The sequence below is a fragment of the Centroberyx affinis genome, unplaced genomic scaffold (genome assembly GCF_046629955.1).
Source record: "Centroberyx affinis isolate AG114_WGS23_722 - 3 ecotype Tasmania unplaced genomic scaffold, CSIRO-AGI_Caff_v1 ptg009369l_1, whole genome shotgun sequence".
In the NCBI taxonomy this organism is placed as follows: domain Eukaryota; kingdom Metazoa; phylum Chordata; class Actinopteri; order Beryciformes; family Berycidae; genus Centroberyx; species Centroberyx affinis.
Genome location: NW_027284502.1, coordinates 18,442 through 44,996, shown reverse-complemented (window position 1 = coordinate 44,996; position 26,555 = coordinate 18,442). Strand labels below are relative to the sequence as shown.

General features: G+C 45.4%; 1 protein-coding gene across 1 annotated transcript in view; it reads left to right on the top strand.

Annotated features, from left to right (window-relative positions):
• The window catches only part of LOC139640403 (cullin-9), a gene marked incomplete at its 3' end in the record, with an annotated part of 46,491 nt that overhangs the window by 1,499 nt on the left and 18,437 nt on the right, over positions 1 to 26,555 (top strand). The window contains exons 2-12 of the mRNA XM_071514600.1: positions 10,410 to 10,564; positions 11,592 to 12,206; positions 13,112 to 13,253; positions 14,667 to 14,857; positions 16,481 to 16,667; positions 17,254 to 17,472; positions 21,169 to 21,361; positions 24,383 to 24,584; positions 24,695 to 24,885; positions 25,217 to 25,413; positions 26,323 to 26,471. Coding sequence (XP_071370701.1) covers positions 10,410 to 10,564; positions 11,592 to 12,206; positions 13,112 to 13,253; positions 14,667 to 14,857; positions 16,481 to 16,667; positions 17,254 to 17,472; positions 21,169 to 21,361; positions 24,383 to 24,584; positions 24,695 to 24,885; positions 25,217 to 25,413; positions 26,323 to 26,471 — 2,441 coding nt within the window. The remainder of the gene's footprint in view (positions 1 to 10,409; positions 10,565 to 11,591; positions 12,207 to 13,111; positions 13,254 to 14,666; positions 14,858 to 16,480; positions 16,668 to 17,253; positions 17,473 to 21,168; positions 21,362 to 24,382; positions 24,585 to 24,694; positions 24,886 to 25,216; positions 25,414 to 26,322; positions 26,472 to 26,555) is intronic.

The following is a 26,555-nucleotide window of genomic DNA, read 5'->3' as shown; positions in this document are numbered from 1 at the left end:
ACTGTTTTATCAACCGACTAGAATAGAACTAACTTCCCAGATACTGACTAACATTTACCACCATGTCACACACTCTCTCTCTCTCTCTCTCTCTCTCTCTCTCACACACACACACACACACACACACACACACACACACACACACACACACACACACACACACACAGTCTGAGAGGAGACTGACTTTCTGCTGCTGTCAGATGCTGAGCGTCTCTTCTGTCTCTCAGACTTTCACATCCATTTGGTCTCAGATTAAATATTGAAATGGATCGGCGGTGATTGTAATCTTGCGCAAATCTGTGATTTCTGTAATTTGTAGAAATTCCTATTACCCACCAGGCTTGGGTCGATATTCCATACTATCAAATATCGCAATATTTTCCGCAATATCGCAGCTGTGTTGCTTAGAGCAGAGATTCTCAACCTTTTTCATATCAAGGACCCTAATTTAGTCCACATTAGAGCCACAGACCCCCATTTGATAATTATCTGTGTTGCAGGTAGAGAGATAACAGAGAAACTATGATCAAAATAGTCATTTTTCTACATTCTCTAATTGTGTTAAGTTCTTGTAAATGAAATAATGGAGTGAAGTTTAACAATTCATCAATTTGCTGGGGACCCCCTGGAACCCCCTCAAGGACCCCTGGTGGTCCCCGGACCCCACGTTGAGAACCACTGGTTTAGAACACAACTGTGCAAACTTTTAAATTATAAACTTATAACCTAGTAGTGGTAGGATAGTAAAAAACAAAAATAATCATAGTTGAAATAGTGAAAACAGTGAAAAAGTTGTAGTTTCTCTTTTCCACAATCAGCCTGTTTTCCTGGAAACAGCAGAGTGAGCAAATTACTTCAAATGGCCATTGTTTCCTCTAATGCTTGAATATTGAGATCAAATTTCTAGTAATAATAATGATAATATATAATAATAAAATATTATTATAAATAGCCTGAAATGCCAAAAAAAAAACAAACAGAAAAGAAATGACAGCTTTTCTTCTTCTGAAACAGTGCAGGCAGCAGTGGAGTCTGGAGGTTTTAGATGTTTGTTTTTTTTCCGGCGCAAACTTCAACTTTTGTTTTTACTGTGAAACCTCAAACAGCCTCATCCAGTCTGTGGTGGTTTCAGTCTTTATCCTGCGTGAGCCGGTTTCATGAAACCGGCTGGGGGGAATTCATTAAGTACACAAGGTTCCCACTTAATACTGGGGCTGCAACTAACTATTATTTCCATTAGCGATTATTATTTTTCGGATTAATTATTTAGTCTCTAAAATGTCAAAAGTAAAGACAAATGTCCATCTGAGTTCCCAGAGTCCAGAGTGATTCTTCAGGTTTCTCCCTCAGTCTGAGCAGCAGCCAGAAAACACAAAGGATTCATTTACTGATGAGATGAACCAGAGAGAATCAAAGGAATCTCAGCATCTGTGAAGCTGCAGCCAGCAAGTCTTTGGTGTTTTTACTTGATAAATGACTAAAACAATTAATCAAAATCGATACATTTTCTGTCGATCGATTAATCGACTAATCGTTTCAGCTCCACATATGGAATACCAAAGTGAATTGGGCTTTCCTGTGTGTTTGGCTGCTCAGTAGTTGAACTCGATCAGCTGGTCGCTCTGCTTCTCTGTGGCAGCTGATGGATTTTGACCGTTGAATTTCCTTAATCGATCGTCGGTCTCGTTAATGACCAATTAACCGATTAATCATTATGTAAAAAACAGCTTTTGGCATAGAAAATAGAAAATGCGTGTTTTTCCACCCGTCTTTAGCCGACTCAACAAGTTCCTGAACCGAGCAGAATTCAAAAGAGTCGGGACCCGACATCATGTCAGTGTCTCCACAGGCTGGACATGTTCTTTCTTTAGGCTTCATGACTTTAAATCGTCTTCACATTGAGTCCAACTGACCCAGCTGGAGGAACCTGCAGTGAGTCTCTGCTCTGCATCATGTTCACTGTCTGAGTGTTGAGCAGAGTTAGACTCCTCCCACTGAGAAGCATCAAGTCTCTCTTTACCGTTACAACACATGAGAGTTCAGAGAAATTGTGGAATTTTATATTTTTTTATGAACGTTTTCATAACGGGAGACGGACTGTCAGGTTGACACAGAGCTGCCGCATCGACATGACAGACAGGAAGTGATGCGCACAGCAGACGCATTACAGAGAGATTTAGATCCGTTTCTATACGTCGATGAAATGTTTATGTCGTGCCGCCGGGCCGATACCGTGGCTCCGCCTCAGTTTATGTTTCGGAAACAACGGCAGGACGATCTGCTGGTTTATTTCAGAATAAGAGCGTGTCTCCGTGGTCAGGGAGGAGACAGTCGGTCCGTCCCGAAACACTCGCTCCGGGGGAACGGCCGTCCCGGGTCGGGAGGCACAGATAGCGTCCCGCCGACTCGGCCGGCCGGGGGAAAGCTTTCTCTTTCTTTGAGCTGTAGAGCTGCTGGACTTCAACTCTGTATTACAATGTTTACAATGAACACTGTTGTCTTTCAGGTGTGATGCTTCCACCCGCTGGCTTGGCTTCTTCTTCCTCTGTATAGGAGGTGAAAGTTAAACTGCGCCTTGTGGCAGTAAATCATTTCCGAAAAAAATGAGAAATAGCACATAACGTACATTATCGATTCGATCGTCGATTAATCAATAACATCCCCAGTTGATGCTGAATGTGAAACTCTGCTGCTTTCTTCTCTGTGTCTCTGCCTGTGTGAAGGACGACGAGTTCCTGGGTTTTACAGGGAATTTTTCTTCAGCAGTCAGCAAATAGTTTCATAAGAATACAACAGATTAGGGCTGAAAGATACTGACCAAAAAAATCGAATTGCGATTATTTGACAGAATATTGCAATTGCGATTTAAACTGCAATTCATACATATCGTCACAAGCTTTTCTTGTCATAAGAAAGTGATTTAGTTAAAAAACTGGATGTGAGTGAGCAGATTGACTGAGTTTGAGTCTGATGAAGGTTTTGATTCTTAAACTCCTGGTTCACAAATCCAAACTCTCTCTGAAGAAATTAACTGCAGACTCTGAGATTTAGAAGTTGCAGAAGTTCATATTGAGAATTAGATTTTTTTATTGCTGAATTGTTGAGCTCAGACAGGAGAGCTGTGGAGCTCCTTCACTCTGCTACTGAAACATGTTGTGAGCAGTGGGAGGGTTTGTCCTGCAGTCAGGTGTGTTTCCACCTGCTGTGACCTCAGGACCCATAAACCGCTCCACTGTTTTCCATGCAGCGTTATCTCTGTCGGCCTTATCTGCTGCACACAGGAGGCTGAGGCCGGACTGCTGCAGCCAGCGGCCTGCGGCGGGACCCTCCTCCTCCTCTTCCTCCTCCTCCTCTTCCTCCTCCTCCTCCTCCTCCTCCTCCTGCTGCTTCTTGCGTAATTCTTCATGTCTGTGTTGCTTTCAGCGCAACAAGGAGGTCGTTTATAGACTCCCAACAAATGCATGAACAACAGTGTTGCAGTACAGTGAGAGTCTGTGTCTGAAACCCTGAGCAGCTGCTGCAGAGAGAACAGCTGGTCAGTGAAAAAGAAAGAGAGTCCTGTACGCTGCAGTCAAGCCTCCTTACTGGTTCAGGGCCGGTCCACATGCCGCGTCTTTTCCGCGCTCAGATCCGTTCATGTCTATGGGGGCGTGCGGCAGACACGGGCGAACGCGACGCCGATGCGGTGGCGGCGCACAGGCGTTTTGACTCGCCTTTTTTTTTTTTTTTGCGTGACCACGGCGCACTGAGATCAAAACATCTCAACTTTCGGTCTCAACCATCTCAAGTCACAGCCTGACAGAGACAGAGAGAGGGATGAGTTCATGGAGAGATCTTCCTGCTCCACATGTAGATCAAGAAGTAAAGCTGCTACAACAGTTTTACTGCGATGGTAATCCATTATTTCAGATAAATGCTAACAAAGGTGTGAAGTTGTTGTCTTTGGTTGCTTGGCAACGCCAGGCGCACCCATAGCGCAACCGTCCAAGTGCACCTGATAAACGTTTTAGAGTGCTGCATGTGAACCGGCCCTTGGTAGTTATCTCTCTACCTTGCAGAGAGCCCATCACTGTCGTGCCAACAAACTCACATCAAATAACCGGCGTGTTGTGTCGTGAAATCACCAGCAGGGATGGTTGGTGTCCGGCTGATGGCGGTGGGCTGGTCTGGACAGAAGTCCAGGTCCATCCCACTGTCTCAGTCTGCTTCTCCTTTCACCTTCTGCAGGTCCCACTGTCACATCACCTCACCTGAAGTGATGGTTTGCTACAGTCATTGAGCTTGCTTCATGTGGTGGTGTGTGCGGCCTTGTCTGTGGTGCTGAAGTTGCATTAGATGTCTGTTTAATGATTTTTTTTTTTTTTTTTGTATTATGATTTTTGTAGTCATGCTCTGTAATGGTTTGGCATTTAGTCTTCATTCAGGCCTTTGACAGTTTATGGTGGAAAGTGATTTTTAGCATGATGTCTTTGATGTGAGTTGCATTCAAATTTGATTCAGTATAGCTCTGGGTGTAAAGCCTAAAATTGCATTTGTAGGCTCAAGTCAATCTATGGTGTAAAGTAATTTGTTGGTTAGTACATTGTCTTATATTTGTCTGCAGTATGTGTGTTCAGCCTGTCCTGTTTAAGTTAATGTAAATCTAAGATCTTTATTGGCATAGTAAATTTCACTTTTTTGTGTGTCAAGTGGATGGAGGGGGGCACCACACTGTGTTAATCCGGGCCTGGGTTTAAGTGTTGCCAGAATTTATAAGTTTTCCTTTTAATATGTATATGGAGGGGGAACAGTTCTATTATTGCTACTACTAGGCTACTACTACTACTACTACATTGCTACTACTGCTACCACTTCTATCACTACTACTAGTTCTACTGCAACTACTACCACTACCTAGTGCATGTACAAACACCAAGTCAAATGGACTGTTGGACAGCAAGCACACTTAAATTTTCTTCTAGTTCAGTTTACAATAAAGCAGATGTAATATCAATAGAGGGAAGACTTCCCTGCTGCCTCCTTTAAGGCCCAGTGCTAAAGAAAACACTGAGGAATCGATTTCAGTTTCCCCTAAGTGCAAATGTGTTGCATGAAAACACCCAAGGGTGCGCTTAGGGCTTTCTGAAATAATAACTAAGTATTTACCCTCAAACTACTTAAGTATTCCCTTAAGGTCCGTTATGCGTTACAACAAAGTCCTTAGCGACCACTTTACTCAGAAAATATTAAGGTGCCTCTATATGAGCCTTATCTAGCTGCTACTTTTGGAAAAAACACAATGTCGATTTTATTTTTCTTGAGGAAGAGGAGATTCCCAGACGCGTTATTCCTGAAAGGAATAAACCCGTGGAAAATGTGAGTGATGCTCATCTAATGAGAGAAAATCACCTGAACCGCCGGGCAATCCTCCGCATCCCTGGACACCTTGAGCTGGACCTGTAGGCCGCACCGGGTCCAGCTTCAGATGCTGTTCAGCTTCAGATGCTGTTCAGCTCCAGCTGTTAACTGGAGCTACAGTGTTTCTGTAAACTGCTACAACGTTTGCCTGGGTCCAGACCTTTGACTCCGCCCACTCCACCAGTTGACTGATTCTGGTCTTGCATCGTGACATGAAACAGCGGTTTCTCGGTTGAAAAATGATCGGTCCGATGAGCGCCGGGGGGGACTAACGATTAGCCAATCAGAGCCACGGGGGCGGGACTAACGCCGTCGTCAAGCTGTTGTCAAGCTGTGCGCCGGAACCAAGGAGGAGTAACAACAACAATGGAGACGCTATAGACAAGATAGACGCTGCTATCCAGGCTGTTCTGAATCCATTAAAAGTACCAATTACTTTGAAATCCGAAATACTTTGTTTTTACTTGGCTCCGTGTCGTCAAACATGCTCTATACTTTCTGAACCGTCTCTGGTGTTGTCATGGCTACGCATCAGCGTCGACTTAAAATGACGTTAGATTCAGGCGGATACGTCGCTCTCTAGTGATTGGTTTGGGAAAGTCGAATCCCCCTCCCCCACGGAAATCTGTTAGAGTGGAGGCAATGAAGACTGAAGATGGAGATGGAGTGGAACGAGTCGACGCTAACGATTTTCCAGAGTCCGTCTTATGTGCGTTGATTTCTTTTCTTGCCGTCACTGTTTTGTTCCTTTCATATTTCTTGGACACTCTCCTCCACTGTTTGTTTAACAGTGAGATTTCTTGAATTAGTTTGTTGTTGTTTTTTCTCTTGTTGTTTCCTCCAGGAGAATCATCTTTTCATCCTCTGTCCAGTTAGATTTTTGTTTCCTTGAGCTGTCGCTTTTATTATTGACATTATTCTCCATTTATAGACAACAAAAGACAAAAGATAATGTTATCTTAATGCCGAACGAAAATCAGTTGGTACACAGGTGAAAGATATTGTTACCATGACGACACGTGTATGCACAAGCTGTGTCATGACAGAAACTATTGTGAAAGTGTCGGGGCGGGGGTTAGATGAAAAGTTTGTTGCAACGCCTTCAGCACCTCAGGGAATTTTTGGCCTTAAGTGCTAAACTTAAGTTTATGACTTAAGGTTTTTCAGGCCCTGGTTTGTTAAGGCTGACTGTTTAAAATGAAACACTGTAGTGGAATCTCATGCACATTAACAACACCACTACAGCAGCAACAGGCTGTCACTTAAACACCAGTGTGTTTATTCCATGGCGGTGTTATGAACTTTCTCTGTCAGCTGGGCTTTGTGCTGAAGGAGATAAATGGGAAGAAACCAAGAAGAGTCTGTTCTGTCTATTTTAGACTCTTCTCCTCTTACCAAGAAACCACCTCATCCACCTTGGCAGTGGCACTTTGTTTTCCTTTTGGGTTGCTTAGCGACCGGCTGTCTGTTTGAACACACGGCGGGAAGTGAGGCGGCTGAAGTGTCTCATCATCCAGGCTGAGTAACAGCTGTGATCAGACTCCCAGCGCTCTGATGCAGGTCCAGGTCTGTTCAGGGTTTGAATTCCCAGAACCACCTGAGGGAGAAAGAGACAGTTTCAGCCTCGTTCTTTCATTCATTCATTCATTCACTCATTCATTCATTCGTCACTCAGGGGTGAACTGAACTCACTCCCACATCCGGCCGCTCTGCAGCTCTGAGGAAAACTAAACCTGAGGCTGACATGCTGAAGCTTTTCAGTGAAATGAAACTATTGGAGTTATTTTGTGCAGAGCAGGAAGTCACAGAGTCTCTTTAGAAACAAACAGAGGAAACACAGACAGTGATGCTGTGATGACATCATCACCTGTCCTCCTGACACACTTCAAACTCTCACTTCATTTAACAGGGAAAGTTCACTTCAATCAGGAGAGACTAGGATGAACACTCAAATGAAAAACTTTATTCATGACATGGAAACAAGATGGAAACTTTGGCGTAAGCTCCATGGAGGAACTCCTCCCATTCTTGAAGTTAGTACATCCAGGATGGACGTAGGAATCAGACCTTAGATCAGGCCCAAAAAAATGAACCCGTGCACGTTCTGTCTGAGCCCGGCACGGGCCCGTCCCATTGGCTGCATTTATGGGCCCGAGCCCGGTTCAAAAACAAAATTTTCTTAGTAAGTTGGCTGTTTATAAGTAAACTAATTCTGAGTTGTTTAAATGACAAAAATCTGTTCAGAGTTACGTGCCGGATCTTACTGAACAGCTGCTTCCTCTCACAAAGGACTCAAAGCGAGCGGTGCGGTAGGCAGAGTGGTAACCTTTGATTGACTGGTGATAAAAACATAATTGACACAAGGAATTAACAATCGGGACGGTCTCGGGTTCGGGCAGAGAATCAAACCTCTGGTAGGAATTAGGAAGCCCCGCCCCCCCGGGGAGTTCCTCTGCCTGGACGTTAGTGGCGATGGGTGGAGGAGGGTGGAGGAGGGTGGAGGAGGCTGGAGGAGGGGTGAAGGTTAGCACAGCGACTGGAATGACAGCAGCATACAGCATAGATCTGAGAGAAGGACATACTAGGTGACGTGTTTATACTCCTGTTAGACGATTGGAAAAAGAGAGGGAAGTGACAGCTAACTCTGATTGGTTCTCTGGAAAAAGAGGGAAAGTGTTCACCAACTGTGACTGGGTAAAGAGAAAGCATGAATGAATGAATGATAAGTAGTTTTCCTGATTGAAATTGCGTAATACTTCACTTCTGTCAGAACGTTATTTTTTTTTGGTGGACTGGGATCCTCCTCTTCCTCCTCCTCTTTCTTGTTCTTCTTCTTCTTCTTCTTCATCTTCTTCTCCTCCCAGAGTCCTGCACGGGTCCAGTTTTGCAAACCCGCACCCTCAAAGCTCAGCACTGAACCGACCCTGACAGGGTCTCTTCTCTGGTGGTGGGGCTGGGCCTGGGGGGCTTCCACGGTTCTCCTTGAGTTCTTGAAAATAGTAAAAACGAAACGTTAAGATCAATGCTATTTTAAGAGGAAAGGCAAACAAAAAAAAAAAGAACCAGAGAGACGGGTTAAAACCGCATTAAGGGTCATATAGTTTGAAAGCGCAAAGCACAAGCACACATTTAGTATACTGCAGGAAAAAAAATAGCTTAATAAAGTTTTATCTTATCTTATCTTATAAATATTCTTACAGGCATAAGTACCTTGAACAAGACATCGTGCTTCGCTGTGAACGCTCATCAGTTCACCCCGGTCTGCAAGCAGCTTCAGGCTTTTCAGTTTGAGATGCAAGAACATTGCGAGCTTCTGCAGGAGATGCACTTCGAATTTGTTAGTCAGAATTTTGAGGCATTTTTCCTTCAGCGATGACCGTGTCAAACTCCAACCACAGCGGTCAGGTGAATGGTCGGGTTTGATGCCTCCAAGGCCTCGGTAGCGTCCTTAAATCGTGCCAGAAATGCAACAGTGTCACTCAGAGTCTCTGTGCTCAGGTTTTCCTCTCCTCGCTCCTCCAGAAGAGCCCGGACGTCCTCGTACCGGCTGCTAATAGAGTCCAGCATCATATGTAGCGAGTCTCCACGGATGCTTTCAGTGTTTTTTTCGGACGATTCTGGAGGTTTGTCTGCTTAAAGTAAGTCACAGGCGACTTAGCAGAGTCGATAAGAGCAGACACTTCTTCGCCGAAGAGATCGTCTTCAGCAGGTTTTCCAAGTGTGGTGTGCAGCACTGTGTTCAAAACGTGCCGCGCAACTAAGCCTAGTAACACACAGCTGTGTTTGCACCTCTGTCAGTCACATACACCAGTTTGGAGAAGAACTCATCAAGATTGTGTTTACGTAGTGCATGATGGCTGGTCTGAGGTTATCTGCTGTTTTGCGTAATGTGCTGTCCCATCCAGATGTCCAAAGCACTCGCTCAGTCGGCTCCCACTCGTCGTTGATGTAATGCAAAGTGACACACAGATAACCGATTTTTCGGTAATCATCTGTCCACATATCCAACCTAACTGCCCCGTTGCTCTCAGTCAGCTGCATCCTCAGCTCCGGAACGATGTTTTGTCGAACGTCCTCTGAATGTTTTGTCAGTCTGTGTGATCCGGTTGTCGGATCTGCTGCTGAGCGTCCACAGGTCAGCTCGGGACCCGATGTCAACCAGGCCCTGTGCCAGTTCGCTGAACCCATCACCACACAGTTTCAAACGATCTGATGTCCCGGCACACAAATTTTACCGCTAACTGGGTTATGGCATTGAAGTGCCTAGCTTGCGGCTATCAAAAGCTAAAACTTTTTGGCACTTTTTACAAGCAGCAAAGCCACTGACAATGTTATTCTCACAGTCTCTGATCACACCAAATTTCTCCCAAACGTGTGACTTGTCCTGCTGTCCTGTCGCCTGTGGGATCAGTGACGTCCCATTATTTGTCCGGATGTGGTCAAAGGTGGCGTAGGCTTTCACAACAAAATAAATCCTGGCTGGATGTGATAATATTAGCTGATTTAGATGTTAAAAATACTGCACAATCATTTTCATTTCTGATTTCCCCAGGAGTTTGGGTTCTCACCTGCTGCCCGCCCACATTTAGTTCATTTTTACCCGTACCCGTGAATTTATATAAATATATTTTTTACCCGTTACACAACTTTTTTGCGGGTTACCTGCGGGTACCCAACCCACAGGACTCTGCCTCCTCCTCTTACACTGCCTTTTCCTCCTCCTCTTCTCTTCCTCCTCCTCTCCTCTTCTGTATGTTTTCCCCCTGTCTACACAGTATTCCAGTATTCAGTTAAATCATTTGCAACAGTATTGTTTCTGTTTTATTTGTCTAGTAAAGAGGAATGGAAATATTAAAATTAGTTTTTGGCTCAGTTTGAATTGAAATATCAGAGAACACAGTCAGAGTCCAACATTCACAACATTTTCTAAAGTGTCTCTCTCTGTCTGTCTCTCTGTCTCTCTCTCTGTCTCTCTCTCTCTGTGTGTGTGTGTGTGTGTGTGTGTGGGACAGGGAGTCGGGCCTATGTCCTGCTGTCCCTCAGTCAGCAGGATGGGATCGAGCAGCACATGGACTTTGACAACCGCTACACCCTGCTGGAGCTGTTCGCCGAGACCACATCGTCCGAGGAGCACGGCATCTCCTTCGAAGGCATCCACCTGCCGCAGGTACCACACACACACACACACACACACACACACACACACACACACACACACACACACACAGGGAGGATACCACATAGATTCTGGAGAATTTCACCACCAGTCACAGTCTGACTCCTGACTGAATGTTCTGTGTTTCATTCTCTTAAAGCTTTCTGATCTACAGTCTTCTGCTTAAATGCTTGAAATGAGTTCCTTAGTCAAATATAAATATGAATTTCTTTCCAAAGCCTTTGTCTTTCCATCAAGGCAAAGAATCTAAAATAGAAGATAGTTTTGATTTGTTTAACACTTTTTTTGGTCGCTGCATAATTCCATTTGTGTTATTTCATAGTTTTGAGTCTTTACTGTTATTCTAACATGTGGGAACTAGTAAAAATAAAGAAAAATGTGATGTGTCCAGACTGTTGACTGGTAGAGTGTCTACATCCAAAATCTAACATCCAGTGGTCATAGATCACTGATCACTGTTTAAACACAGACAGCTTCACCTTGGTATGATTCAGGAATTTCTAATAGTTTGACCGCAAGGGAAACGAGCCGGACGCAGCGGAAAGTAATTAATGCTCGGTGCAAAACGTTTAAAGCGGTGGTTCTCAACGTGGGGTCCGGGGACCACCAGGGTCCTTGAGGGGGTTCCAGGGGGTCCCCAGCAAACTGATGAATTGTTAAACTTCACCGTTATTTAATGTAAAAGAAGTTAAGACAGTTAGAGGATGTAGAAGAATATTTATTTTGATCACAGCTTCACTGTTATCTCTCTACCTAAAGTACAGATAGTCATGGGATTCTGGACAAAAACATACAAATATTCTCAGATTTGGGTCAAATCTCATCAAATGGGGGTCCGTGGACTAAATTAGGGGTCCTTGATATGAGTATATAAGTAATAAGTTTAAATGTACAGCAGTGGAGTTACCGTGTCCCATGTGAAGTGTCTGTAGTGCCTTGCTCTGCCGGTTCAGCTTCTCAGGGAGTTGAACCGTCGCCCCGAGGTTTCGTCTCAGGTGGATCGTGTGTTTGTGTGCAGATCCCCGGGAAGCTGCTGTTCTCTCTGGTGAAGCGCTACCTGTGCGTCACGTCTCTGATGGACAAGCTCAACACGGCGGGGGCGGAGTCTAGTTCGGACCGCCAGGACGCCGGCCCCTCCTCCGTCTCCTCCTCCTCCTCCTCCTGCGGCGCCGCTCACCAGACGGAGCACCTGCGCGTCCAGCGGGAGTTCGAGTTCACCATGGCGATGGCCAACCTCATCTCGGAGCTGGTGCGGGTCATGGGCTGGGACCGGAACCGGCAGCCGCCGGACGGCTCGGCGACGGGGGGCGGGGGGGCGTGCGGGGAGGAGCAGGAGGCGGCGGCGCGGCCCGTCATCAGATCCATCTTCCAGCCTCGTTTCTCCGCCTCGCCCGTCGCCCTCGCCGCCGTCGGCTCGGTCGCCGCGCCGCCCGCCGCCACGCCGCCCAAGAAGAAGACGGGCAACGGCTTCAAAACCCGCACGGACTTCGCCAGCCGCTCGGCCTACGTGGAATACGTCCAGGACAACCTGAAGAGCGGCATGATGGTCCGCATGCTGGAGGACTACGAGGAGGTCAGCGCCGGAGACGAGGGAGACTTCCGCTACAGCAACGACGGATCCCCACCTGTACAGGTGAGGGGGGGCAGCCTGGACCCAGACTGGACAGACTGGTCAGGCTGGTTCAGACTGGTCAGACTGGGCAGACTGGGCAGACTGGTCAGACTGGTTTAGACTGGTCAGGCTGGTCAGACTGGTCAGGCTGGTTTAGACTGGTCAGGCTGGTCAGGCTGGTCAGGCTGGTCAGACTGGGCAGACTGGGCAGACTGGTCAGACTGGTTTAGACTGGTCAGACTGGGCAGACTGGGCAGACTGGGCAGACTGGTCAGACTGGTTTAGACTGGTCAGACTGGTCAGACTGGTCAGGCTGGTCAGGCTGGTTTAGACTGGTCAGGCTGGTCAGACTGGTCAGGCTGGTCAGGCTGGTCAGACTGGGCAGACTGGTCAGACTGGTTTAGACTGGTCAGGCTGGTCAGGCTGTTTGTAGGAGTGCAGACTTTGTTTTGTTAGACTGACGGACAAATCTCTGAGTCTGAGAAAAAAAAAAATTATTATTATTATTATATTTTGAGCCAGCAGAAACAGTTTGGACCTGGTCCAGACCCTGACCTGAACTTGAAGAAACACCAGACTAAAGTTTTGCTCTGAACTTCCTGTGACCCACAGAACCTGACTGGACAGAACAGTCCTGCCACTGTTTGTCATGTTGTTTTGTCTAGTTCAGCATAAAATGACGATTATGGAATTTTAAGTGTTAGTTGCCATGGCGACAACACAGTCTGGACATTAAGGCTGTACAGTCTGTCACACTGTGAGAACTGAGCAGATGAGTCTGTTAGCAAACTGTCAGAACTCAACTGGAAGCTAACGTTGCTGTGAGTCTCTTTATACAGAAGCTAGTCCAACGGGTCGTTTTGAATAGGAATGACTGTTCTGTCCGTTGGGGTTCTGTGCTGTAACCCCTCATTCTTTGTGTCCAGGTCTACTGGAACTCCCTGTCCAGAACCTACTGGGTCCACTGGCACATGGTGGAGATCCTGGGGAACGGCAGCAGCAGCCAGGCGGAGAAGGAGACGCAGGAGAAGGCTTCCTGCCTGACCGAGACGCTCAAACTCACCGCCGGTAACAAACTCTATAAAGATCACTGCAGGGTTCCTACGCAGGTCTGGAGAGTCTGGAAAAGTATTAAAAATGAATTTGATCATTTCCAGGTCTTGAATAGTTTGGGAATTTGAAAAAATGTCTGGAAAAGTATGGAAAATGTTGCGGTTCAGGTCCGATACACACATCATTCTAGCTTTTATGTTGTTGTAGAGCCACTTTGAGTCCACAGGTTTTGTTGATGTGAAGAATAATGTTCAGATAGAGGGACGCTCTTATTACCCAGCCGCTGTCAGCATGCATTATATCAAATACCCACCAAAATCAAATCCGGTCAAGAACATAGGGTCTGGGAAAAATATGGAATTTTAAAATGGAAACCGTGTAGGAACCCTGTTACTGTTGGTAACGCTGTCAGTTCTGCTGCTGTATGTTAGAGCAGTTTTCAGATGGACTGACTTCAGAAGGTTAAACTCTCATTTTCGTCTTTATCAGAGGTGTGGACTCGAGTTACATGACTCGGACTCGACTCAGACTCGAGTCCCAGTTTTAATTGCTTGAGACTTGACTTGACATGAAGAGAAGACTTGAGACTCGACTTGACTCTGGTTCTGGTGACTTGGGACTTGACTCTGACTTGTACTCTGATGACTTGAAAAGGTTTCTAAAGTCTTGACTTGAGATCTTGTGTTTGTGTAAATGACTCAGATTGAAAGTGATGAGATTTGTTCCAGCAGACGACTGAATTTAAATTCTGTTTTCTGAATTTGTATGGAATGATTGAATTTATTGAAGTTGAAACTGATTATAGAAATCAAACTCATGATGCTCTTACCAAGTTTTTATCCTATTAAAACCATATTGCATTGAAAAGTCCTAGATATTTAGTTTTCTTTAAGATATTAAATTCATACTGGACTCTTGATTTGTTCTGACTTGACTTGCTGTTCTACATTTAGACCTGAGACTTGGCATTAATGACATGGACTTGCCTTGGACTTGACTTGGTAATCTACATTTAGACTTGAGACTGACTTGGGACTCGAGCAGAGTTGACTTGGTCAGACCTCTGGTCTTTATCAGACAGCACACAGTAGGAAGAGACAGGAGCCCGGTGACTGTTGGTTCAGTCTGGTTTTTCAGACTGACCTCTCATCACAGAGCAGACTGTGGAAACACCAATACTGCATTTCGCCGTATTTTCATTTAATTTTAAGAAGTATGCCGGCACTTTTGAACGCTTTTGTTAATCCACCATGTTGACAAACACACTGGGAAGTGGGGACCAGGGACGCAAGAATATGACATCACTGGGGGGGGGGGGGGATTTGATGAGAGGAGTTGTTCAAATCTGGGTGTTTTGCTAGAACAGAACAGAACCAAACCCTAGTGAAGAGGTTTCTTCTTCTCCTCCTCCTCCTCCTCCTCCTGCAGTGAGCCAGACGTTCTTCTCCAAGCCGCCCGGCGGTCTGTACTCGCTGCCCTACCTGTCTGAGGGCCTGCAGGCGGAGGCGGGCAGCCTGAGCCGGGCCGAGTGGTGGGAGGTCCTCTTCTTCATCAAGAAGCTGGAGCCCAAACAGCAGCAGGAGGTCAACGGCATCCTGCTGCAGAGCCTCGATGACCAGGTAGGAAGCGGCCAATCACAGGCCCCGCCGCGAGACCCAGGAGCATGCTGGGAAAGTGACGCTGCGTTCATGATGTTTTCAAACCGTCAAGACGCTATAATTTTCTGTAGACTTTGGTTTCTCCTGATCAGCTTTTTCACTTAACACACGAACCGAGTGATAAAACATTTGACTTAAAAATAATAACAATAATAATAAACTTTATTTATAGCACTTTTCTTACACAAGTACAGAAGTACAAAGAGCTCCCCAAGTTAAAAGAAAAATTGGTAACACTTTACAATAAGGGGACATTAATTAAGGGTTAGTTAATGCATAATAAGCATTAACTAACCCTTAATTAACAGTTAACTAATGTGTCTGGTAATCATTTACTAATGGTGTTCATGTTAACTCGGTATTCATTTATACATTATTTAAAAGTCATCTTTATAAACTATTAAATAATGTATAAATTAATTAATGTGCCCTTATTGTAAGGTGTTACCGAAAAATTAAAAAAACTACTTATGAACAATAAATATCAACAGTCTGTTGAGAGAAAAAAAAGTACAAAGTGCTAAGAAACAAACAAGTAACAGAAAACAAGAAAGTAGTTAAAAAAAATAGCCTGAAAAGTGAATTTTAAATTTGCTCTTAAAAGACGACACAGAGCCAAACGTTTTTCTTCAGTTGGTTTTAAAGTTGAGGGGCGATCAGCTCGGGTCATAAATCTGGGACTTTGGACCAGTCGAGCGTCTCGTCCGCAGCAGAACAGAGAGACTCTTTGTTCCTCTGAGCCAAAAAGAATCAGGAAGATAAGCGTCATTCACTGATCTGTGATCAGCCTGCAGCCTGTCACCGAGTCAGCGAGTCAGCGAGTCACCGAGTCACCGAGTCACAGAGTCACAGAGTCACCGAGTCACCGGCTGAGCAGCAGACACACGTGCTGGAGCCGGGCCGCTTCAGGCTGTAACTGTAATCCATCAAATCTTAAAGGAGTAGTTCAACCAAAAATGTAAATCCGGTCATTATCTCCTCATCCTCATGCCAGTACAAACTCTCTGAGTGTTTTTCTGTCTCGGTGCCGGAGAACGCTTCAGTTTGTTGGTTCTTATTGATCATGAATCGTCTCTGCACCGGACTAAATATAGAAGCAAGTTTTGCCATCGTGTGATGTCACTTCTTTCATCTTTTCTTTTACACCTCCATCACCTTCTCCTTCCTTCCCATCATCTCCTCTCCTCCTCCTCTCCCTCTCCCTCTCCTCCTCTCACTCTCCTCCTCCTCTTCCTCCTCTCCTCCTCCTCTCCCTTTCCCTCTCCTCCTCCTCTCACTCTCCTCCTCCTCTTCCTCTCTCCTCTCTCCTCTCTCTCTCCTCCTCCTCCTCCTCCCTCTCCTCTTCCTCTCCTCTCTCCCTCTCCTCCTCTCCTCCTCCTCCTCCCTCTCCTCTCTCTCCTCTCCCTCCTCCTCCTCTCTCCTCTCTCTCCTCTCCCTCTCCTCCTCCTCCTCTCCCTCCTCCTCTCTCTCCTCTCCTCCTCCTCCTCCCTCTCCTCTCTCTCCTCCCTCTCCTCTCTCTCCTCCTCTCCTCTCTCTCCTCTCTCTCCTCCTCCTCCTCCTCCTCCTCCTCCTCCTCTCCTGCAGGAGTCGGAGCTGGACGACCCGGCTCTGGTGGGCCTGTCCGTCCCGGGCGAGGTGGCGAAGAAGCTGCTTCACTACCTGAAGCAGAAGCTGCCGTCGTCGTGTCTGGGCGACCTGCTCTGCTCCCACGCCTTCTCCAAACACTACCTGAGGAGAGGAGGAGGAGGGCTGGAGGACGAGGAGCTGCTGGGTGAGGAAGAGGCAGCCGACTCTTCGCTCTGTGATCTGCGGATCGGACTGTCCGGACCGCAGGACCGTCTGTCCTCGCGGTCTCGGAGAGCCTGATTTGCTTCTGTGTTTTGACGCATTTCTGAATGAAACAGAAAGTTAGGGCGGGAAGCTTCAGTGGGAGGGGCTTATTTGAATATTAATGAGATATGGAGGAAGTGGGCGGACAGCGGTCTGCACTCGGTTGTGGAGGAATATTCTCCACCTCCTCTGACCTAACTGTCAATCAAAGGTTACACCCCTTGTTATGTAGTAATTGCTGGTTAATTTAATATTGTGTTAAATCATCTGGAAAACGATTATTACAGTATTAGTTTTTATTCTGTTTTTGACCCATTTTCAGGGTTAACTGGCTTTCTACATGATATTCGCTCCATCAGTAATCATAACATAAATGACACATATGGCTTTAGAAATACTCAGCGGTTTGTTTGTGTTTCTTTCTGAATAAACTGATGGGATTAAGTGGAAAGTCTGAAATCTCGTCAGAGCTGTGAAAACGTTCAGGCGGTAAAGACTGACTGGATCCCGTCTGCTCTGTCCTCCAGCCGAAGGCTCCCTGGGTTCCTCGGGCCTGGGAGGAGGACAGGGCGCCTCCTCTTCGTCCTCGGCCTCGGCCTCCTCTTCCTCGGCCATGGGCTCCGTCTCCAAGAAAGCCAAGAAGGAGCTTCCTGTCGACTCGGGCTGCGGCAGCCCCGACACCGAGAGCGAGCTGCCCACCGAGGACGACAGCAAATACCCAGAAGACCTGGAGGAGAAGATGAAAGGTGTGTGTGTGTGTGTGTGTGTGTGTGTGTGTGTGTGTGTGTGTGTGTGTATGTGTGTGTCCCCATTGGGGCTGTGCCGATTATTATTTTTTTAGCTGACGATAATTTGTCACACAAATAAATGTGATCAACGATTGAACAACTTGTTGAAGTAGTGAAACAATTTGGAAGACAGGTACACACTTGGCTTTATTTATTTAAGAGAAAACAAAAAATAAACCGAAACTATGAGACAGTCTGTGGAATCAAATGATTACAGAAAGTAATCGTCTTTATTTCATATAATCGCGTGGTAACACTTTACAATCAGGGTACATTAATTAAGGGTTAGTTAATACTTAATAAGCATTAACTAACCCTTAATTAACAGTTAACTAATGTGTCTGGTAATAATTTACTAATGGTGTTTATAGATAATTTAATAGTTTAAAGATGACTATTAAATAATGTATAAATTAATACCTTAGTTAACATGAACACATTAGTAAATGATTACCAGACACATTAGTTAACTGTTAATTAATTAATGTCCCTTATTGTAAAGTGTTACCAGTTGCGCTCACCTGAATACGATCAGCAGCACAGCCATAGTCTCCATGCTTTAATGCTTGCTCAGCTGTTTGTTATATTCTAAGCATCATGGGACTTATAACTTGTGGTGTGCGGCTGTGTGAAGCGTCCTCTTAGTGAGTCGGGTAATATTTACCTCCCACTGCTGTTATCTGAAAAATCTCTTTTTTTTCTGCCCTGCCTTCCAAAGAACACGCTCACTTTCTGGAGAATTACAAGCCGCTGAGTCACAGACTCGCCCAGTCAACAAGGAAGTCCCTCCGGCTGTCTGGATCAGAGAGACGGCTGGGAAATGTGCGAGTTAATATTTGCCTGTCTTTAGTCTAGTCTAGTCCAGCACACAGTCCAGCAGCTCAGATTAAACTGTCTGCACCTGTCGTTTGATTGTGTGTTGGTGTAAATCTCTGTGTGACTCTGGTAGAGTCTTGTGTTGTGTCTCTTCCTCCATGATAAAACCCCCAAATCAGTGATTCTGTGATCTGTTGCTCCGGTAGAGGAGACTGGAGAATCACTTTATGTTTGATAAAAGATTCACTCTTTGTTATCTCCCCTGTCGGTAAAATCTTGTGAGCATGCCAAAAACTTGGGTGTGATTTTGGATGCTGATCTTAACTTCCAGAAGCACATATCTAATATCTCCCAGAATGCCTTTTATCATTTTAGGAATATATCTAAAGTTAGATGCTTCCTGTCACAGTCAGATTCTGAAAAGCTGGTTCATGCTTTTATCTCCAGTAGACTAGATTACTGTAATGCACTTTTTGCAAAGCAGGTGTTAAATAAACTCCAGCTTAGTCAGAATGCAAAATTCTTCCGACCGGATTTCAGTGTTACATTTGAAAGGCAAGTTTATTTTATTAAAAGGAAAAGACAGTGATTCACTTAACCACACCAAGTGACTAGTTTTTATATATTGTCACAATCTGCTTTGTCGGCGTTCCTTTATGTGCTAGAAGTGATTCTCAGACTGTTCCTCCTCAATGGCAGTGAATGGAGAGAGAAAAAAAAAAACACAATTCTCCAGTCTCCTCTACCGGAGCAACAGATCACAGAATCACTGATTTGGAGGAAGAAACACAAACCCAAGACTCTACCAGAGCTACACACAGCTGTAATGCGACCCATGTTAAGAGTCACGCACCTTCAAACTGCTTGGCTTTCCATACACGGGTAACAGTATACCCGACAAAGTTCAGATGGTCGAGCGAGCTAGAAAGTGAATGAAGAGAGGGAGCGGTAGTAACAAGAAAGCCGGTAAATCAGAGAAATAAAACATTATTTTCTGATTGTTTCACAGCGGTTACGTTCTAGAGAGAGAGAGAGAGATCAAAATATCGGTAGCCTACCTTAGAAAAAAGATTAAAAAAAACACAAAAAAAGATCAACGGAGAAATGTCTTGCTGCTGCTTCTCCTGAGTTTTGTTCAGCAAATTTGAAACTGACAGCTTGAATTTCAGGTCGTACTTTTTTTCTCTGTGCCACCATGGCGATCAGCAAATGTGACTGACATTTGAATGCAAGTAAAAAAAAAAAAGAAACTGCTTCGCAGGTCAATGGCAACTGGCTTACGGATTACATATAAAATTACATTTAAAAAAACGAATATCCGAATCCCAAAATTGAAAACCGAATACCTACCCAACGAACGAATATCTGAATAGTCGAATATTCAGGTCCAGCCCTACACCAGATGTATCGTTTCCATGGCGCGCACGCGAAGAGAGCGGCTCGCCTCGTCCTCCTCAGTGAGCGACTGTCTTCCTGACGGAGAGAGAAATGGAGAGTTCGAAGAGAAAGAAATACTCGTGTAAATTTCAGACGTCCTGGAAAGAAGAATTCCCGTTTCTTATGGAAAGTTTTAAAGGAAAGGCGTTTTGTAAAATCTGCCCCGTCAATTTTTCCGTCGAGCATGGGGGGGCAGATTCTTAAAATTCAACGAATTTAACATAAAAATGCTGTTGCAGTGTACTTATTATTTTGTTATTTTCATTCTTTAAAAGTCACCAGAATGCAGGAAACAAAGTCTCTGAAACTCAAATCTTTCGACCCCCCACTTTGGTTTCGAAATCCTCCCTATTTTTGAGGTCTCAAGGTTGGCAAGCGTGCCGATCAGTGATGTCACAGCAGGTGCTTTGCCTTTGACGGTTGATGCAAAACACCTGCTGTGATATCAGTGATGGGGGCGTGGCCAGAAGGCGGCGAGCCTGGAAGTTTCAGCCTGTACAGAGCGGTGCGGCAGTCTCTGCCCTGTGTGACTTAGTGTTGTCAGGGGAAAGGGACAGTGCAAGATTTAAGATGAACAGTACAAACAGATTAATGTTGTGTGTGTTAAGTCCAACGTTGAGCTTCTAAGCATCAGTTTAAGATCTCAAATCTACAAATTGAAGCCGTGCAGGGACAGGGTGTCTGCAGGGTCTTAAAAGGTATTAAAATGTAATAAATCAATTTAGTGAAAATTAAGGCCCTTTAAAAAGTATTAAAAAGTCTTAATTGCCATTTTATGAGGTATTAAATAAATTAAATTGTATTGATACAGTGGTCTCAAGATCAATGTATAGTAAATGTAAGTTAAAGGTGTCGCTGATGTAACCGGTTACAGCTTGAAGTGGCGTTGAGGTCTTAAAATATATTGAAAAGGTCTTAAAAGGTATTGAATTTAACTTCAGGATTCCTGTGTATACCCTGAGGGACGTGAAGCAGGATCTGACTGTTTCTACTGTTTCTCCCTCCTTCACTCTGTCCTCCTCCCTCCATCAATCTACCCCCCCCCCACCCCACCCACCCACCCATTCCTTTCTTCCTCTGTCATCCCTCCCTTCATCAACCAATCCACCCTTTCATCTCCTCCTGTCCAAATCCCTCCCAAATCTCTCCATTCCTGCCTCTCTTCCTCCTTAAATTCATCATCTATCCATCCCTCTCTCCCTCCTGCTTTTCTACTTTTACCATCTTAACTCTATCATCCCTCCCTTCTTTAACCCATCCATCCAATCATCCGTCTCTCTCTTCTACTCTCCTACTCATTCCTTTCCGTCTCGGTCATCCCTCCCTTTCTGTATCAATCCATCCACCCGTCACTGACTTATTCATCCATCCATCACCCTCCTCCTCCCTCCCTCCCTCCAGTGTTTAACAACCCGCGGCTGCAGGGGAAGAAGACGGCGCTGGAGAAGCTGGGCGAGGTGGTGGAGATCCTGAGGAAGGGCGGCTCTGACTCCGCCCAGCAGCTGGCCGGGATCCTCTTCATCACCAAGCTGCTGGAGGAGGAGGGAGGGCAGGAGAGGAGCACGCTGAGGACCGACTCCGCCCAGACCATACGGTGAGCACATACAGACCTGCAACCGCTTTACAGACCTCCAACCCCCATTCAGAGACCTCCAAACACCCCCACAGACATCCACAGACCCCTAACCCCCATTCAAAGACCTCCAAACATCCCCACAGACATCCACAGACCTCCAACCCCCATTCAAAGACCTCCAACCCCCATTCAAAGACCTCCAAACACCCCCACAGACATCCACAGACCTCCAACCCCCATTCAAAGACCTCCAACCCCCATTCAAAGACCTCCAAACACCCCCACAGACATCCACAGACCTCCAACCCCCATTCAAAGACCTCCAACCCCCATTCAAAGACCTCCAAACATCCCCACAGACATCCACAGACCTCCAACCCCCATTCAAAGACCTCCAACCCCCATTCAAAGACCTCCAAACATCCCCACAGACATCCACAGACCTCAAACCCCCATTCAAAGACCTCCAAACACCCCCACAGACATCCACAGACCCCTAACCCCCATTCAAAGACCTCCAAACACCCTCACAGACATCCACAGACCCCTAACCCTGATTCAAAGACCTCCAAACACCCTCACAGACATCTGCACACCCCTAACCCCCATTCACGGACCTGTAAACCCCCAGCAAAGAACTCTTAACCCCCCAAACCCCTTCAAAAACCTCCAATCTCCCTTCAAAGATCTCCAATTACACCCTCTAGACTTCCACAGATCTCCACCCCCCATTCAAAGACCTCCAACCCCCATTCACAGACCTCTAAACCCCCTCCAAAGACCTCCAACCCCCATCCACAGACCTCTAAACCCCCTCCACAGACCTCCAACCCCTCAACCCTTCAAAGACTAGCTTCCTCCACACACCTCTAAACCCCTCCACAGACCTGGAGACTGGTCCTTGAAGTCTTAAAATGTCTTAAAACTGAGTAATTTAATACTCCCGGACAGCCCTTCTTCAGTGCGCTTTTTAGGCTTTTTATTGCCTAAAAAGCGCACTGAAGAAGGGCGTCTTGCCCGAAACGTCTGTGCGGCAATAAATATAAATTAATTAATTGGAGTGCTGTCCTGGAGTATTTCGTTACACATTGTTTGAGGATTCAGCACCCACATAAATAACTGAGGGTTGAGCACGTTTTTTGGTAAATTGTTTTAAAACTGAGTAATCTAAAATCAAAGGTCTTAGACACGGATAAATTTAGCCTTTAGGTCTTTAGAAAAAGAACACTTTTCAAAGTAAAGTATGTGTCAGGTGTTTTTTCCACATGTTTTCATAAAAACCCAGTCACATTGAAGTGTATTGTGATAGGTCCACTGTTTTTTCACTGGCATTAAAAAATCAAAAGTCTTAAATTTAAATTGCTGATACCTGCTGACACTGTTTGCATACTTAGAGGTGTTTTTTAATCTAAAAAAAAAACCTCCCATGAGAATAAGATAAAGATCAGCTCTATAGCAGCATTTAGTCTTTTACCTGACTCTCCTCCAGAGAGACTCAGCTGAGGTCAGCAGTAAAATAAGCCTCGATTCATAGATCACCAACATTACAAGCAAACAGCAGTAAGGAGGCCAAGGGTCAGAGGTCACAGCACCCTGACAACAGATGGAGCAAATATTCCTGTGACCCTAGAATGATCATGATGATGGAGGAATGTTAGGAAAAGAAATAAAATGAGTAGATAGAAGGAGATGGGATTGATTAAGTGGGCAGAAAGTAACGAGAAATACTTAAAATGGCAGAAAAACAACCAGAACCATCTCTACTAGTGTGGAGAAAAATATTTTGAATCCAGTTTGAACCATTTCTCAGAGTCTGATGTGAAGTCAGTGAGTTATCTCCTGATTATCCTCAGATCACTGCATATGATCCGTCACATTGGTGTGACACTGTGTTTACTCCAGCGGTCGGCTCAGTATCCTTCTCTCTTCTTCCTTTAGTGAGAGCAGATCCCTTACTCAGCTTCTTTATCGCTGTTTTCCCCTCAGGACAAACTCTGCTCCTTCTGATACAGCCTGCCAACTTTACACTGCCACTGTGTGTGTGTGTGTGTGTGTGTGTGTGTGTCTTTATGTGTTTCCCTATGACATAATCACTTCATTCATCAAGTCCAATCACTGTACAGGAATTAATTTGTCACATTGGTGCAGAGACTTATTTAGACATAATGACAGCTAACAGATAACAATACTCATCAGTCTCCATATAGACAGTTGATCATACATAGTCTCTCCACAATGCTCTGTACTGTCTCTGTGTTCCCCTCTTCAGCCTGTAACTGAAAGGTCGCTGGTTTGAGTCTCCAGACTGACACGGGGGACGATTTGTCTTTAGCCGAGCAGAGATGGACGAGCTCATATTATTTGTCTTTGAACACAAGGAGCTGTATATTTTTTTTGTCTAGGGATCACCACAACATTAACAAAAAGACACACTCTTAGAAGGTCATCGCCCAACATTTACCTTTAGTAACACAGTTTGCAGAACTTTTAGCTTCCCACCTTCTTTGCTAGCTAACATCCAAGATTGGAATTGGCAGGGTTGTAAGCCGGTGTCAGACAGCGTTCCTTGCGTAAAATAAACCTATAACTTATATATTTTTGAAAAGTTGGTCACCTGCAGACCAAAGATGCGTACTAGAGGACTGCATTGGGAAATCTCGCGGGAGCGGGCGGTTTTAACGTTGCTGCGGGCGGGAGCAGGCGGTCAAAAAATAAACTGCGGGTCCCGGGATTTAGCTAGCTAACCAGAAGGATGGAGACGGACAAATGCAGTTGAAAAGAAAATCAAAGCAGGTCATTACAATACCAAAGCAAAGCAAGGCAAGTCTGACATTTGGACAAATTTCTCAGTTGTTACTAACAAAGATAGAAAGGAACTGGACTTTGTTGTGACTAGAGGACTGCATTGGGACTGCAGGTTTCGCAAGACCCAGCGCAAATCTCTTCCCTTCTTTGCGACATCACCAGCATTTTCCAAGCACCTGCTCCTTTCTCAGTGTGAACGAATAAATAAAGAAAGTTCTGTCTTCCTTCTTCCAGGGACAAAGTGCTGAAGCTGCTGGTGGAGCTGCTGGCCGGTCCGTCTAAAGAGGTCGTGATCGGCGCTCTGCGACTCACCCGCCTCCTCATGCTCAAATACGAGTGGAGGGTTTCCTTCGCCACCGAGGGCGGAGTCAAAGCCATCCTGTCCTGCATGCAGGAGTTCCCCTCCGTCACACAGGTCCAGCAGGTGGCGCTGGCGGTGAGTACGGGTCGAACCGAACGGGATTTTCACGCCCGACACCGATAGATCTGGACCGAAGTGTGTTTTGTGTGTGTTTGAGCGTGTGTGTCGGTGTTTCACCTCGCCAGACGCTGAAGGTGATCACCGGAGCCAGTAAACACGACCTTCGCAGCGTCGGCAGCAGTCTTCCTCTCTCCGAGTCCGGCACCCAGATGATGTTGGAGATCTTCGCCAGCATCGGCTCGGCCACGCCCGAGGGCTCCAAAGGCCTGCTGGGAGCGATCCCCGCCGCCATCGAGCTGATGCTCAAGACTAAAGGGTAACAGCTGCGTTTATATTTTACACTTTATTTAACTGACACTCGTATCCAGACGGATTTACCATGAGTGTAATATTCAAAATTATTCAAAATAATGTCATTAATTTCTTGACTTACTAGGATAAATATATTTGGTTAAACTGTGTGTGTGTGTGTGTGTGTGTGTGTGTTTAGATACATTTATATGTTTGCAAAAGAGCAGTTGTAGTCACCTAGCTAAGGCCAGCCACTTTCAAACTGACTGTGAAAGCTTGATTTACTTGCTGACATATGTTTGACATTTGATTGATGGGCGTTTGTATGAGAAGATATCTCCCCCCTCCTCCTCCAGCTGCATGCTGTCTGTTCGTAACGGCCTGCTGGTCATCATCATGCTGATCTCCAACCATAAGAGTCTGGCGGAGCAGCTGGTGGCGTGCGACGTCACCGCCGTCCTGAAGAAATGTCTGTCGGCGCCCCGGGCGGAGACCATGCTGGCCATCATCGCCCTCAACCACATCTCCATGGTGCACAAGCTGGAGAGCAAAGGTGCAGCTGACCTCACACTAACGTGATAAACCATTAACACAACAACAACGTGCAGATAGTAGTGTCATAATCCTCACAACATGTTCAGTTTCACATTAAATTAGACTACCTACTGCTAATGTAGGCCTGGGCAGTAAGTCAGTATGTTTCAATAGAATCATACCATGATGAAATAATGATATCAAGTTATCATGATACACTTTTCTGTTGTCTAAATTAATGGTAAAAGTAGATATATGGCCTACTGCAATGTAACAGTATTGATATGGGTACTGTAGTGTAACAGTAGTGATATGGCACTGTAGTGTAACAGTAGTGATATGGGTACTGTAGTGTAACAGTATTGATATGGGTACTGTAGTGTAACAGTATTGATATGGATACTGTAGTGTAACAGTAGTGATATAGTACTGTAGTGTAACAGTATTGATATGGGTACTGTAGTGTAACAGTAGTGATATGGTTACTGTAGTGTTACAATATTGATATGGATACTGTAGTGTAACAGTATTGATATGGGTACTGTAGTGTAAGAGTATTGATATGGGTACTGTAGTGTTACAATATTGATATGGATACTGTAGTGTAACAGTAGTGATATGAGTACTATAGTGTAACAGTAGTGATATGGTACTGTAGTGTAACAGTAGTGATATGGTACTGCAGTGTAACAGTAGTGATATGGGTACTGCAGTGTAACAGTAGTGATATGGTTACTGTAGTGTAACAGTAGTGATATGGTAGTGTAACAGTAGTGATATGAGTACTATAGTGTAACAGTAGTGATATGGTACTGTAGTGTAACAGTAGTGATATGGTACTGTAGTGTAACAGTAGTGATATGGGTACTGCAGTGTAACAGTAGTGATCCCATGGCTGGTCCCATGCTGACTGTGCTGTGTGTCTCAGAGTCGAAGGAGGAGCTGGACTTTAAAGACACGGAGCTGAAGATGCTGGTGGTGAGTCTGAAGGAGCTGACGGCCACCAAGGAGGTGATCCTGACCCTGGAGCAGCTGCTGTGTGACGACGCCTCGCAGCTGGAGGAGGAGCGCAGCCAGGTGACGTCCCGCCGCTGTTCAGGGTCCCACCGGTCACCTGTCAGTCAAACAGTGTGGGCGGAGCTTTGATTTCCTGTTGATGCG